The sequence below is a fragment of the Neovison vison genome, chromosome 11 (assembly GCF_020171115.1).
Source record: "Neovison vison isolate M4711 chromosome 11, ASM_NN_V1, whole genome shotgun sequence".
NCBI lineage: Eukaryota > Metazoa > Chordata > Mammalia > Carnivora > Mustelidae > Neogale > Neogale vison.
Window position 1 is genome coordinate 164,404,741 of NC_058101.1, and position 16,071 is coordinate 164,420,811.

General features: G+C 38.9%; 1 protein-coding gene across 3 annotated transcripts in view; it reads right to left on the bottom strand.

Moving 5' to 3' along the window:
* Positions 1-16,071, bottom strand: part of PPP3CC (protein phosphatase 3 catalytic subunit gamma) — a 96,780-nt gene that overhangs the window by 47,881 nt on the left and 32,828 nt on the right. For all 3 annotated transcript variants that reach the window (XM_044225175.1, XM_044225176.1, XM_044225174.1), the window contains exons 2-3: positions 6,757-6,954; positions 6,301-6,425 (exon numbers count right to left, since the gene is read on the bottom strand). In XM_044225175.1, the coding sequence (XP_044081110.1) occupies positions 6,301-6,425; positions 6,757-6,954 (323 nt within the window). The remainder of the gene's footprint in view (positions 1-6,300; positions 6,426-6,756; positions 6,955-16,071) is intronic.

Below are 16,071 nucleotides of genomic sequence, written 5' to 3' on the forward strand. Positions count from 1 at the left end.
CAGAGTCCTGGGATAGAGCCCCTCATCGGGCTCTCTGCTCAGAGGGGAGCCTGCTTCCTCCTCTCTCTCTCTCTGCCTGCCTCTCCCCCAACTTGAGATTTTTGTCTGCCAAATAAATAAATAAAATCTTTTTAAAAATAATAATGATAATAAAAACCACGCATATCAAAATCTGTGGGACCCAGATAGAGCAGCACTTAAAGGGCAATATACACTGACAAGTACATTTATTTTTTTAAAAACAGATATGGAAATATGTTTGTAAATGTCTAATCTGTACCTTAAAGGTCAAACAAGAAACTCCTAACAGTGACTGTAAGACTGGAATGGCTAACATATGAGGAGATGCTCAGTTTCATCAGTAATTGGAGAAATAATAATTGAAACAATAACATACTATTTTAGACTCATCATTTATACTCAAAAATTTTAGAAAATGAGACAAAACCAAATTCTGGAGAGAAGGCTGTAAGGAAATATGAACTCTTAGGTGTTACAGGCAGGCACATAGATCAGTATAGCTATTCTGAAGAGGAATCTGTGATTGTCAGTTCAGAATGAAAGTATATACCCCTTTCCCTGACAATTCCACTCTTGTTGATAAACCACAGATAAACGACAGCAACATCAACTGTAGAAAGAAACTGCAGGCGACACAGGTGTCCGCCATCAAGAATAAATGACTACAATGTCAGAGATGTGAACCATGGAACACTATGCAGCAGGCAGAAAGCAATGACCAGGAGAACTTGGATGAATCTAAAAACATCACGGTAAGTGAAAAACATCCAAATTAACAGAAACAAAGCTACAGCGGTGGTTCTCAGTGTGCTCAGATTCATCTCAAGTGTGGTACATTGGTATCACTGGCAACTTTTTAGAAATAGAGATTTTCAGACTCTATCTCAGATCTAGTGAATCAGAAATTCCAGGTGGGGACCAGCAATCTGTCTTGGAGCAACAGCTCCAGGAAATTATGATGCATGCTAACGTGTGGGGACCACTGAATAAGCACCATAATACTAATGTAAAATTAAAATACTTTATCCACCAAAACATTACATATTAAAAAATTAATGTAATGTATTCTTTGGTATATACTAAACATAACAGAAACATATATAATGGCAAGAAGGAAAAAAAAATAGAGTTCACAGATAAGAAAAAAAGTAAAACAGCAGAGAGGGACTTTGCAATGACTAGTAATAAATGTGTCATGACCTGAAGAGCTGGATTAATTCAACTGGGATTTTCCCACCTCCCAAAAAAGAAAGACTTTAAAATTCTAAATCCAGGTACTTCTCAATAAACCTAATATAAGTCACTCACATCTCTTGCCCATGCTTACTAGATTCAATTCCTAACTGACCTCCCTCCCTGTACCCACTCTTAGGCTTCCATTCAGTTTACCACTAAACAGCCAGAATAACTGTTTTGTTTTGTTTGTTTGTTTTAGAGAGAGAGGGAAGGAGGAGAGGCAGAGGGAGAGTGAGAATCTTAAGCAGGCTCCATGCCCAAGAGGAGCCTGACATGGGGCTCAGCTCAATCTCACAACCCTGAGATCATGACCTGAGCCGAATTCAAGAGTCAGATGCTTAACCAATAGAGCCACCCAGGTGCCCTTTGAGAAACTGTTTTAAAACATAAATACAAATATATCATTCTCTAACTCCAATCTCCAGTGGCTTCCTACCACGTTCAGAATCAAACCCAAATTCCTTACTACAGTTTTCGAGGCCTGACATCATCTAACCCCTGCCTATCTCTCTGATACACTGCCTACAACGTCCCCTTACTCATTATTCCGTCTGGCCGAACTGGCCTTGTTACTATTCGTGGACTGCATTAGGCCAGCTCCAACCTCAGTACCTTTATACTTCACAGGTCCTCTGCAGGAATGTACTCACCCCTCCCCCGGCCCCCACCACAAAGGCAAGGCTCATTCCCTCAGGTCTTTAAAGTTTTCTACTTACCAGTTAACACCTCTTCAAATAGGCCTTCCCTAATCTCCATCTAAATTAGCTATCTTAGAACTCTTTTAGCCCCTTACCCTGACTTTTCACAGGCATAAGGAAACACACGATGCTGTCCCTTCAACAGAAAACACAGTATAGGACTTGGCTTTGCTTGTTCATCTCCATTCCCAGAATTTTTTTTATTTTTTAAGATTTTATTTATTTGACAGAGAGAAGATCACAAGTAGGCAGAAAGGCAGGCAGAGAGAGGGGGGAAGCAGGCTCCCTGCTGAGCAGCTCAATCCCAGGACCCTGAGATCATAACCTGAGCCAAAGGCAGAGGCCTAACCCACTGAGCCACCCAGGCGCCCCTCCATCCCCAGAATTTAACAGTGTTTCTCAACAGAAGCACTACTGACAATTTGAAAAGCATGGTTCTTTGTTGTTTAGGAGTTTCCTGCATATTGGATGATGTGTGTTTCCCTGGACCCAGCTCATTAAATACCAGTAGGACCTCTCAAGTATTGTGACAAACTATTCATTCGTATGTCTGTACATAATTATGTGTACATCTGCAGTATTTCTCAAAAATGGAACTGTTGGATCAAAATATGTGTACATTTTGAGACAGACACTGCAAAACAAACATGAAACTTAAATACGTAGACACATACAAATATACTTAGATGACTTTTTTCTTTTTTTTGGTTGACTTTTGTTTTTGACATATCAACCTACACAGAATATTCCAAAGAAAAAGTACATTAAATTCTAAATGAAATAAATCAGGCTGAGAAAAACAAAGACCATATGATTTCACTTCTGTGTGGAATCCAACACAAAGCAATGGGATAAATAAACAAACATACAAAAAGCAGAATCGTACCTATAAATACAAAGAACATACTGATGGCTGCCAGAGGGGAACACACAGATGGTTGTTGGGGGACTCACAAAATGGGTGAAAGGAAGTAAGAGGTATACACTTCTAGTTATTGAATAAGTGATAGAAACGAGAGATACAGCATAGGGAACAGAAAAGATTTTGGTAGCTACACTTGTGGTGAGCATAGACTTATAAACTTGTTGAATCACTACGTTGTACACTTGAAACTAATACAACATTGTGTGTTAACTACACTCAAAAAAAGGACATTAAATTCATATATATACTTAAAAGCACATTCTCTTTTTCTCTATTTCCCAGCCAAGAACATGATATATCTTTTTATTTAACAAGACTCCTGAAAAGACCAAGTCACCTTTTTGAAGTAATGAGATATATAAAAGCAAAATTCATATCCATATTTCAGTGTAATTTGGTTGATGCACTTCTTGGCCTCTAATCTGAAGGTTCCTTATATATGCAATTGCACAATTACCTTGTATAATTCAATTATAGGCTCATGATATTTTAAAAAAATATTTTATTTATTTGAGAAAGCAAGCATGAACAGCGTGAAGGATCAGAGGAAGAGAGAGAAGCAGACTCCCCGCTAAGCAAGGAGCCCAATGTGGGGGGTTGATCCCAGGACCCTGGGATCATGACCCGAGCTGAAGGCAGCCAGTTAACCAACTGAGCCACCCAGGGCCCCCTACAGGCTCATAATTATTAGATTTGTTCAGACACTCAAAAATCACTTCTTTATTTCAGTGTGAACAGAATTTGTACTCCATTTCAACAATCCTTTCTGTATGTCAACAATTATTCATTAGTTGTCAACATGTCAACAATTGATCATCAAATAACATTTACATCACCTAGACATCTAAGAACATTTTCTCTTTGGTGACGCCTGTACATTTAGTATAACATATCCTATGCTGTATTATTGATTATATTTTCTGTGATATACATTTTATCCCTGTGACTTATTTATCTTACAACTGAATTCTGTATCTCTTAATCCCCTCTACCTATTTTACCCAACTCCCTACATCCCACCCCCTCTGACAATCACCAGTTTGTAAGTCTGCTTCTGTTTTGTTTGTTCATTTGTTTTGTAGATTCCACATATAAGTGAAATCATATACTATTTGTCTTTGTCTTGTTTCACGTAGCATAATATCCTCTAGGTCCATCCATGTTGTTGCAAATGGCCACATTTCATTCTCTTTTATGTTGGAGTAATATTCTATTATATCCAGTATATATATATACAGATCACATTTTCTTTATCCATTCATCTACTGATGGACACGTAGGTTACTTGGAATAGAGAAACATTTCAGTGATACAGTCTGCAGGTATCATCTCCACCCACCCCAGATACATACTTAAGAGAACTTGGAAATTTACTGAGCAGCAGGGAAACAATTATTTTCTTAGCTTCTACCACTAATTTGTGTCCTCATAGATGACACTAAATTAATCTGAGGCTCTGGCAGGTAACACTGAACTCTTCTGATTCATGAATTTAGACCGCCCTTCTAACAGAAGAGGACAATCTATTTCTCCTATATATTTTTCTGGCAACTTTAGAATAACTGCTGCTTCTTTGAATGAGCACTAGGTAAGATGGCTGATTTGGATCTAGGAGTGATGCTGCACATACAATAAGTCTTTAGCCACTAGAAACTAAGCACAGTGAGACCATCACACTATGAGGGAGAAGCAGAACTAAAGACTACAAGAACAGCGAGCAGACTCAATTTCTCATCTCAAACTTATTCAGGCCACATTATAAATTTAGTTACCTGCACTATTCAAAAGTTACTTCTCTTTTATTTGCCAAGCACATATAGCTGAATCAATGGACATTAACTATGAATGTGCTTTGGTTCCACTGTACTCAAGTCTTTGCATTAGGTTCTAAAATAGTTTTATCTTTTATACACAATAGCTTGACTTGAATTCTTTTTTCTTTTCTTTTTTTTAAATTTTATTTATTTATTTGACAGAGAGATAGAGATCACAAGTAGGCAGAGAGGTAGGCGCGGGGGGCGGGGGGAGGCAGGCTCCCCACTGAGCAGGAGCCCGATGCAGAGGCTCGTTCCCAGGACCCTGAGATCATAACCTGAGCCGAAGGTGGAGGCTTAACCCACTGAGCCACCCAGGTGCCCCGAATTCTTTTTTCTTAAAAAAAAATATTTTAGGGGTGCCTGGGTGGCTCAGTGGGTTAAAGCCTCTGCCTTTGGCTCAGGTCATGATTCTGGGGTCCTGGGATCGAGCCCTGCATCGGGCTCTCTGTTCAGCCAGGGAGCCTGCTTCCTCCTCTCTCTCTGCCTGCCTCTCTGCCTACTTGTGATCTTTGTCTGTCAAATAAATAAATAAAATCTTTAAAAATATATATAATATATTTTATTTATTTATTTGAGAGAGAGAAAGAGAAAGAGCAGGGGGAGGAGCAAAGGGGGAGGGAAAGAGAGAATTCTAAGCAGGGCTCCAGAGTGCAGCCCGACATGAGGTTCGACCTCACAATGCTGAGATCATGACCTGGGTTGAAATCAACAGTCAGATGCTTAACAAACGGAGCCACCCAGGTGCCCCTACTTTATTTTAATTCTAATTATTTTTTCTCATCATTCAATTTATTGTGATGAATATATTTATATTTAAGTAAATTGTGAGTTTCCATTAACTTCATTAACTTTAATCATTTTTTCCTTTAATGAACAATGATTAACTGCTTACCATGTGCAACAATATAAAAAATTATTCCTATGATAAACTAAGTGCCTGCTTATTTAGCATCAGGCATTAATCTAAAAGTAAATCGTAGGAGCACCTGGGTGGCTCAGTGGGTTAAAGCCTCTGCCTTCGGCTCGGGTCGTGATCCCAGGGTCCTGGGATCGAGCCCCGAGTCGGGCTCTCTGCTTGGCAGAGAGCCTGCTTCCTCCTCTCTCTGTGCCTGCCTCTCTGCCTACTTGTGATCTCTCTTCGTCAAATAAATAAATAAAGTCTTCAAAAAAAAAAAAATTTGTTCTAGGATTGCTATGACATTTAGTATCCTTTTTAAAATAAATAAATAAAAGTAAATCATAGCCCAGCAACTTATGGTTTTATAATTAAGATCTGCTAATTCAAACCCTGTTTAGGGTGAATAGCCATTTATGTCATTTATACACAGCATATACACTATCTTGAAGAGGAAAGGTTGGTAAGCATTTAACTTACTTGCAAAGCTGGGTTAATACAGCTTCCTATATGTCTACTACATATAGAAGCTACAGATCTTTCTTCTATAAATGAAACCATTTCTCTAACACTTAAATACTGGAAGTATTGAAGTTTATAAATTCTGCCAGTGTTCTCATTTTAATTTTTTCTACTAAAGAAAGGAAAGCACATTTCTAAAAAAAAAAGACAATATGATCGTTCCAACGTATCTAGTTTAATTTTTACCTCTATACTGAAATAGCCTCTGTCCACATAATCACCCAGAAAGAGGTAGCGTGTGTTACTAGGTGATCCTCCAACTTCAAACAACTTCATCAGGTCAAAGAATTGTCCATGAATGTCACCACACACTAGGGAAAAAAGGACACAAAGTGAGATGAAAAATTATGTCTTATAAGAGAAATGGCAATACACCAATAAGATCATAGTTTAGCTTTTAAATCACATAAGCTTTTGACTGGAATGTTCTATAATTGTGGTCAATCTATCAATACTGAATAGTCCTACTGAAAATATTAGGTATTTTAAATTTTATTTCTTTGATGAATAACAAACATACTGAATAATCCTAAGACTACCTCATAATTCCTAGAAAAATTATCACATAGCTTAGTTGGTTATTTGTAATCATTTTTCAAATTAGCTCAAATCTAAGTGCCACCATGCAATTAGTTCTCATACCCGTGATTGGAGCCTCTACTTCTATCATGGTCTTCTCTTGTCTCAGGATGGCAGCCCCATCATTGATTATCTTTAAGGCTACTTCCTCTTCCAGTCGCCCTTCCTTCACCAAATGGTTTTTCAAAATATCAATTTTAGGTTTCCCATTCTCGAATACTTCCTTCAAAGTAAGCCGTTGGGTTGGAGGAAAGGGAACAGCTAGGAGGAGAGAAAAAGTAATTTAAAATACTTAAATGTACAGAGAACCATGACCCCATTTCTTTATGCAACAAATTAAACCTAATACATCACTATGATCTCACATCCACAACACCAGAAGTATATGGGGAAAGAAATCTGAGATACTATCATACTATAGATGATAGATTCTAATTTTTAAAAAGGCCACAGTTAAAGTCAAAGTTATTTAGGAGATGTATGCATATCTGTGTAGGTATGGATTATGTTTTTACGTATAAACATGAAAGACTTGAAGATGATTCAGAAAATACACTAAAAGACCAGGGACTAGATGATATGAGTATCTTTTCTCTATGGAAAAGGTATTAAAAATGAAACTGTGGTTAAAATGAGGGGAAAGAAATCACAACACTGAAGGGCATTTATTTTTCCATAGAACTGACATAATGGAACCGTGTTTTAGAAGTCTGACTTCAGCTCCTGATCAGGGGAATCATAGTGTATAGTTTATTATTAAAAGGTAGTTGGCTAAAATATTACTGATAACAAGCACACTGCTAACTGAATAGAGCTGTTCCTGAGAATTACTATGGTAAAACAGCATAAAGTTGGAGAGAACAGATAAGGAAGGTCTAGCTGTGTTTTCTAATCTGTAAATGCTAAAAACTAACTTCAGTTTATTCTTGATATAAAGTTCATGTAATATCACAGTGAACTACCAACTTTAACAGAAAATTTTTTTGACTTTTTTTTTGTTTTTTAAAGATTTTATTTATTTATTTGACAGAGAGAAATCACAAGTAAGCAGAGAGGCAGGCAGAGAGAGGAGGAAGCAGGCTCCCCGCAGAGCAGAGAGCCCGATGCGGGGCTCGATCCCAGGACCCTGGGATCATGACCTGAGCCGAAGGCAGAGGCTTTAACCCACGGAGCCAACCAGGCACCCCTTTTTCTGACGTTTTTAAAATTGGCCATCATCTCATTGTATGATGGAAGTCTACTTAAGATTATAATGTAGTCTACTTTAGATTATCTATGATCTAACATCTACAAGCCTATGCATTTAAAAGATGAGCTCATTTTAATTTGTAATTTATGCCTGGTGGTTCTACTTTTAGGTTTATGGTGCGCGGCTCCTGGCTAGCTTAGTCAGAGGAGCAAGCCACTCTTGATCTTGGGGTCATGAGTTCAAGCACCATGTTGAGATTATTTAAATAAGTAAATAAACTTTAAAGGGGGGGCACCAAAATGAACAAGACAGTAAACAACATGTGTTGGAAAGGCTGTGGAGAAAGGGCAACCCTCTTACACTGTTGATGGGAATACAAGTTGGTGCAGCCACTTTGGAAAACAGCATGGAGATTCCTTAAGAAATTAAAAATAGAGCTACCCTATGACCTTGCAATTGCACTACTGGGTATTTACCCCAAAGATACAGATGGAGTGAAAAGAAGGGCCATCTGTACTCCAATGCTCATAGCAGCAATGGTCACAGTTGCCAAAATGTGGAAAGAGCCAAGATGCCCTTCAACAGATGAATAGATAAAGAAGTCATGGTCCATATATACAATGGAGTATTCCGCCTCCATAAGAAAGGATGAATACCAACTTTTTTATTAACATGGATGGGAATGGAGGAAATTATGCTGAGTGAAATAAGTCAAGCAGAGAGAGTCAATTATCATATGAGGTTTCACTTACTTGTGGAGCACAGGAATAATACGAAGGACTTAGAAGAAGGAAAGGAAAAGTCAATTGGGGGAAATTGGAGAGGAAGACAAACCATGAGAGACTGTGGACTCAGAAACAAACTGAGGGGGCGCCTGGGTGGCTCAGTGGGTTAAGCCGCTGTCTTCGGCTCAGGTCATGATCTCAGGGTCCTGGGATCGAGTCCCGCATCGGGCTCTCTGCTCAGCAGGGAGCCTGCTTCCTCCCCTCTCTCTCTGCCTGCCTCTCTGCCTACTTGTGATCTGTCTCTGTCAAATAAATAAATAAAAATCTTTAAAAAAAAAAAAAAAAAAAGAAAGAAACAAACTGAGGGTTTTGGCGGGGAGGGGGGTGGTGGGTTAGATAAGCCTCGTGGTAAGTATTATGGAGGGCACATATTGCATGGAGCACTGAGTGTGGTGCATAAACAATGAATCTTGGAACATTGAAAAAAAATAAAATTAAATTAAAAAAATACAACCTAAAGAAAAGGGGGGCAGCACCTGGGTAGCTCAGCTGGTTAAGTGTCCAACTCTTGATTTCAGCTCAGGTCATGATCTCAGGGTTCTGAGATCTAGCCCCATGTTGGGCTCTGAGCTGGATGTGGAGCCTGCTTAGGATTCTTTCCCTCCCTCTCCCTCTCCCCCCAGCCTGCACACACATGGTGTGTGACTTCACTCTTACTCTCAAAAAAAAAAAGAGAGAGAATCAAGCTGAAATCTACAGGCACTATAAAAATTTTAGACTTAAAAATCCTATGGTAAGTTCACCATGCTCTTAGCTACAACTTGACTCATTTGGGTTATTCAAAGCTTACTGAAAAAATTATAGTACTGGGACACCTGGGTGGCTCAGTTGGTTAAGCAACTGACTTCAGCTCACGTCATGATCCTAGAGTCCCGGGATCAAGCCACACATGAGCTCCCTGCTCAGCAGGGATCCTGATTCTCCATCTCTTCCCATCTCTTCCCAGCTAAGTGCTCTCTTTCTATCTCTCTCAAATAAATAAATAAAATATTTTTTTAAAAAGTGGAAAAAACTAAGAATATAAGTCTTAGAAAAGTTCTCTTTAAAGAAATTTACACAAGGTTCAATCAAGAGACTATGTATGTGACTTCAGAGAACACCAAGTCCTCTGAAATCTTGATTCAGAAAAATAAATGGAAGGTTCCACATTTAATCATTCCCCTTTTCATACTTAATTTACCTCTTTTTGATTTTCAAGCTCTTACTCTCAATTTCTGGCTAACCAATCTGCCCTTCTCCATTTTGAAATGAACCCCACAGAGAGCCTGATTGTTTTTATCCCCACTATGTAAATAAAAGAAATTGGCCAACAAACTAAAAATAAATGAAACGATATAAAATCAAATATATTAGAGTTGACAAAAAAGGTATTATAATAGAGGTAGTTCCAGAGACAAGAGATCCACAGATATTATTTGACTTCTAACAGCAATATTATTACTACTAATGAAAATAATTTCCCTTCAATACTTAGTTGTAATCAGGTAACAGTTTACAAAATAGGAAAATCATTTTTTCTATATATCATAAAAGTTATGTAAGGAGAGATGACAACAACCTAAAGAACTCTTGAGACAGAAATTTAGAAAGGTATCTTTTCTTTCTCTCAAATTCTTCCATTGTGATTTACTTAAAACAAGTAAACAAGTCACTTAGTTAAATGAAAACAAAAGCAAGGCTGAAGTGGATCAAGGGGATTATGCCCAGCTAAAAGAAATGGGACACAGCTGAGCCAGGAACACTAAAAGGAATTAAGATGGGCTTGAGACAATATGCTTAACAGAAAGTTCCAGAAGAGTCCTAAATTTTTAGCTAAGGACAAATAAAATCAATTTCCTTCAAATCAGAAGAAAAGAATCTTCAACCTTAAAGGAGTGGGTCCTCTCCTCAAGTTATTCCTAGCTATCTTTAGAAGCCCTGAATTCCATCTTCCTTATTAGAAAGTTGTACACACACTATAGTTGACATTGATTCATACAAGAGTGGGAACAGCCCCCATCCTGAGAGGACTAAAGGAAATCTAGCTAAGTTTGGTCATGGAAAGAAATAGCAAGAGCTTTCCAATTAAACTTTAAACCTATATTTTTTTTTAAAATATGCCCCAAGCACAGTGACCATATGTCCGAGTATGCCTATTTGGATATTCTCAATATTATTTATCTTGTCCTAATGTGATTTAATAGCATCCTCTTTTACTCTCAAGTATCCTGATTTAAATCACCTACCCAGAAACAATATTCTCCAGAATCAGCTGGGGTGTTTGTTTAGAATGTAGATTCTTGGGCATCAGCCTGGTAGAATGAAAACTTTTGGGGACTCTGCACAGTCATCTGCTTTGTTAACAGGCGTCCCAGGCAACAGTTGTGCACACTAAAATTGGTTAGAGTGCACCAGGAAAATGGTTTAAGGGAACTCTAAATAAAGACACAACTAATCTTGGGGCATCTGGGTGGCTCAGTTTGTTAAGCATCTGCCTTCAGCTCAGGTCATGATCTTAGGGTCTCAGGATCAAGCCCCGCATTGGGCTCCTTGCTCAGCAGGGAGTGTACATCTCTCTCTCCTTCTACCTGCCACTAGCTCTGCTTGCGCTCCCCCCCTTTCTCTATCAAATAAATAAATAAAATCTTAAAAATTAAAAAGATACAACTAATCTCAAATAATCAGCACCTTCATTCCCAGTCATCACAAAGTAATAGTTTACAGGTCTTTATGTCCTTTTCCTAGTCTCTACTGTGACCACATGGAAACAGAAGTTTGGAATTTCTGAATGAAAAAAAGAGGATCTAGAGTAGTGCTTTGCAAACTACTTGTGGGAACTGCCCCACTCCAAGCTCTAACCTGTCAAAACCTGTACTTTGTAAAATGCAGTAAAAAATAAATCACTAGAAAAATGATCACATGCTTAGATGCTGTGCCAATGTCAAACTGCTATTTAAGTTCTTAAATGCTCAATTTCTGTGCTTATTGAAGCTAATAACAGGTTATAAACTGACACGGATCCATGGACCACACTTTGCATGTAACACTGGTTTAGATAAACATGGAGTCAGGGGAACAAGAATAGGACTAAAATTAAAATCTGAATACTATGTATGTACACATCTTCAAGCCAGAGTTTACTTTATCTAATGTACACATAAGAGGATTTTCAGCTGACTTCACTATTCACTTCACAGTGAATAATCTTTTCTAAGAACCCAAGCCTCCATCACATTCATTTCCAACTGTTTTTAATGGCACACAGGATTTCACTAACAAGAAATAGAACAAAACTATATGCAGGCAATGAACAAGCTGAAATTTCAGCTTCTAACATCTTATACCTAGTTTAAACTATGAAGTATATGAATTCTAACACAGAGTTTCAGTTCCTGCATCCTTTCAAATTATAAACCAACTACTCAACACCAAGCACTGGAGTTTCTCTTCTTCGTTTCTGAGGCTGTGTCACCTCTTTAAACACTCCATTTATGGTCATACTTCTAAAACAATGTCTTAGCACAATTTTTCAAATTCCAAAGAAAATGTATTTAAGTTATTCCAGACATTTTATTTGTTCAAAAAATTAAATTAGGCATTTAAAAAAAAATTAAATTAGGCATTTTTAAATGAAAGAATCAAATGTCAACAGTGTCAGCAATTTACTGCTTTATCAGGGCGCCTGCGTGGCTCAGTGGGTTAAAGCCTCTGCCTTCGGCTCATGATCCCAGGGTCCTGGGATGGAGCCCCACATCGGGCTCTCTGCTCAGCAGGGAGCCTGCTTCCTCCTCTCTCTCTGCCTGCCTCTCTGCCTCTTTGTGATTTCTATCTGTCAAATAAATAAATAAATCTTTAAAAATAAATTTACTGCTTTATCAGTTATATCATATCATAATTTGGGAGGGGGGAGTGATCCCTTCATTTTTAATATAGGTCTGTTATTTTATAAACTACAAACCCTACCAAAGAAGAAGAGTTAACAAAGGGATTGAAGGGTCTCAAAACACCAGCATAGGGGCGCCTGGGTGGCTCAGTGGGTTAAGCCGCTGCCTTCGGCTCAGGTCATGATCTCAGGGTCCTGGGATCAAGTCCCGCATCGGGCTCTCTGCTCAGCAGGGAGCCTGCTTCCCTCTCTCTCTCTCTGCCTGCCTCTCCATCTACTTGTGATTTCTCTCTGTCAAATAAATAAATAAAATCTTAAAAAAAAAAAAAAAAAACACCAGCATAGAGTTAAAAAAAAAAAAAAAAAAAAAAAACTATGAACCAAAAGGTGACTTATCCAGAAATGTGACAATTCAGGGAATATAAAATTACGGTACTTGGGTGCCTGGGTGGCTCAGCGGGTTAAAGCCTATGCCTTCAGCTCGGTCATGATCTCAGGGTCCTCGGATCGAGCCCCACATCATGCTCTCTGCTCAGCAGAGAACCTCTGTCCCCCCCCCCCGTCTGCCTCTCTGTCTGCTCATGATCTAGGTCAAATAAATAAATAAAATCTTAAAAAGTTATAAAATAAAATTACGGTACTTTTTTCCCCTGAAGAGTAGAAGAGGTCTTGTAATTCAAGGATGACTGGTATTTTAAAAAGCCACTTGAAGTGTAGCCACATAAAAAATAAATATTCACAATAAATAATGGGCTCAAGTCATGTTTCCATAGTGTAGTGGTTATCACGTTCGCCTCACACAATAAATAATGGGGGGAAACGATCTGGCATAAATAATAAAACTAAAGAATTGTGAAAATGGTTTTATTTCATAATTAACATAATTTGCAGCATAATCAAGTATAACTAAGGGTTTTATCACAAACCTTGTAAAAACTGATTAGCCTAAAGGCTCCTTTGAACTCCAGGCTCTTAAGTTCAACCACCCAATTAATATCTACTTGGATATTTAATACATATTTAAAATTTAACATGTCACGGAAACAACCTAAGAGTTGACTAATGGATGAATGGATATAGAAATGATATTTTCATACAAAGGAATTTTATTCAGCCATAAAATATGAGAAAGTTCTACTATTGGTGACGTTATGGATGATATTGGAGGGTATTATCCTAAGTGAAATAAGTCAGAGAAAGACAAATACTGTATGATCTCACCACATGTAGATTCAAACCAAAATAAAACTCACAGAAAAAGAGATGGGACCTGTGGTTACCAGAGGCCAGAGGCAGAGGTGGAGGGGAGGTAGAAATGGGAGCACTGTAGTCAAAAGATACAAATTTCTGGGGCACCTGGGTACTCAGTTGATTGAACGTCCGACTCTTGATTCTGGCTCAGATCATGATCTCAGGGTCCTGAGATCAAACCCCATGCAGGGCTCCGAACTCAATGGGGAGTCTGCTTGGGATTTACTCTCTCCCTCTCTCTCTGCCCCCTGACCCACACACTCTCTCCCTAAAACAAATCTTTTTTAAAAAGACATAAACTTCCAGTGATAAGGTAAATAAATACTAGGGATATAATATACAACATGATGACTACAACTAACACAGCTGTAAGATCTATAGGACAGTTGTTAAGAGTAAATCCTAAGGGGAAAAAAAAAAGCAAATCCTAAGAGTTCTCATCACAAGCAGAAAATTCTTTTTCTTTTCTTCTTTCTTTTCTTTTTATTGTATCTATATGAAAAGATGGATGTTAGCTAAACTTACTGTGGTAATCATTTTAAACTATATGTAAATCAAACCATGATGCTGCATGCTTTAAACTTATACAGTGAGAAAAAATTAACATATGTCCAAAATTAAACTTATTATTTCCCATACCACCTCTAGTCTTTTCCATCTAAATATATAGAACCACACTCAACCCAGTTGCTCAGGCCAAAAAGCTAGGCAGTCCTCCCTTAATCACAATTTCCCCAATACTCCCCAAATCCCAATTTATCAGGAAGTCTGGCTGATTCCATCTTTTTTTTTTTTTTTAAAGATTTTATTTATTTTATTTGACAGATAGAGATTACAAGTAGGCAGAGAGGCAGGCAGAGAGAGAGGGAAGAGGAAGCAGGCTCCCTGCTAAGCAGAGAGCCCGATGCGGGGCTCAATCCCAGGACCCTGGGATCATGACCTGAGCCGAAGGCAGAGGCTTTAACCCACTGAGCCACCCAGGCGCCCCCCCCCCTTTTTTTTTAAGTAAGCTCTGGGGACACCTGGGTGGTTGTTGGTTAAGCATCTGCTTTCAGCTCAGGTTGTGATCCCAGGTCCTAGGATCAAGTCTCGCATCCTGCTCCTTGCTCAGTGGGGAGCCTGCTTTTCCTTCCGCCTATTGCTCCTACTGCTTGTGTGGTCTCTCTCTCTCTCTGACAAATAAATAATAAAATCTCACCAAAAAAAAAAAAAAAGGTAAGCTCTGTGTCCAACGTGGGATTTGAACCCCTGACCCGGAGGTCAAGAGTCACACACAGTCACATGCTCTGCCTAATCACTATAAAATATACCTCAAATTTGGACAGTCTGGGGTGCCTGGGTGGCTCAGTCGTTGGGTGTCTGTCTGCCTTTGGCTCACGTCATGATTCCAGGGTCCTGGGATGGAGCCCCACACTGGGCTCCCTGCTGGGTGGGAGGCCTGCTTTTCCCTCTCTCATTCCCCCTGCTTGTGTTCCTTCTCTTGCTGTGTCTCTGCCAAATAAATAAATAAAATCTTAAAAAAAAAAAAAATTCGGACAGTCTCCAGCTGGCCCTCATTTGTGCTGGAAGCACAATGCAGCCATTCTAACAGGTGTGAGATGATGTCTTCACTGTGGTTTCAATATGCGTTTTCTTGATAATTAGTGAGTGGTATCAAACAGCTTTTCATGTACCTGTTGACCTTCTATATGTCTTCTTTGGAAAAATAGACAGTTCCTTTTCCCCTTTTGTTAATCAGACTGTTTGCTTGTTTTTGTTGTTAAGTTGTACAAGTTCAGGGTCGCCTGGGTGGCTCAGAGGGTTAAAGCCTCTGCCTTCAGCTCAGGTCACGATCCCAGAGTCCTGGAATCGAGCCTGGCAACGGGTTCTCTGCTCAGCATAGAACTTCCTTCCTCCTCTCTCTGCCTGCCTCTCTGCCTGCTTGTGATCTCTGTCTGCCAAATAAATAAAATCTTAAAAAAAAAAATAATAATCTAAAACTAGTCTAGGGACACCTGGGAGGCTCAGCCAGTTAAGCATCTGCCTTCAGCTCAGGTCATGATCCCTGGGTCAGCAGACTGAGTCCCACATCTGGCTCCTTGCTCAGCCGGGAGCCTGCTTTTCTCTCTGTGTGCTGCTCTCCCTGCTCATGCCATCTCTCTCTGACAAATAAATAAATAAACTCTTTAAAAAAATGAATCAAACTAAAGAATGATCCAAGAGTAAGGGAATATTGGAGCTGAATATAGAGAAAAAGTTGGCATTTTTATAATGTGTTCTAGGCAATCTGTAAGTTGTTTCTATTAGTCCTC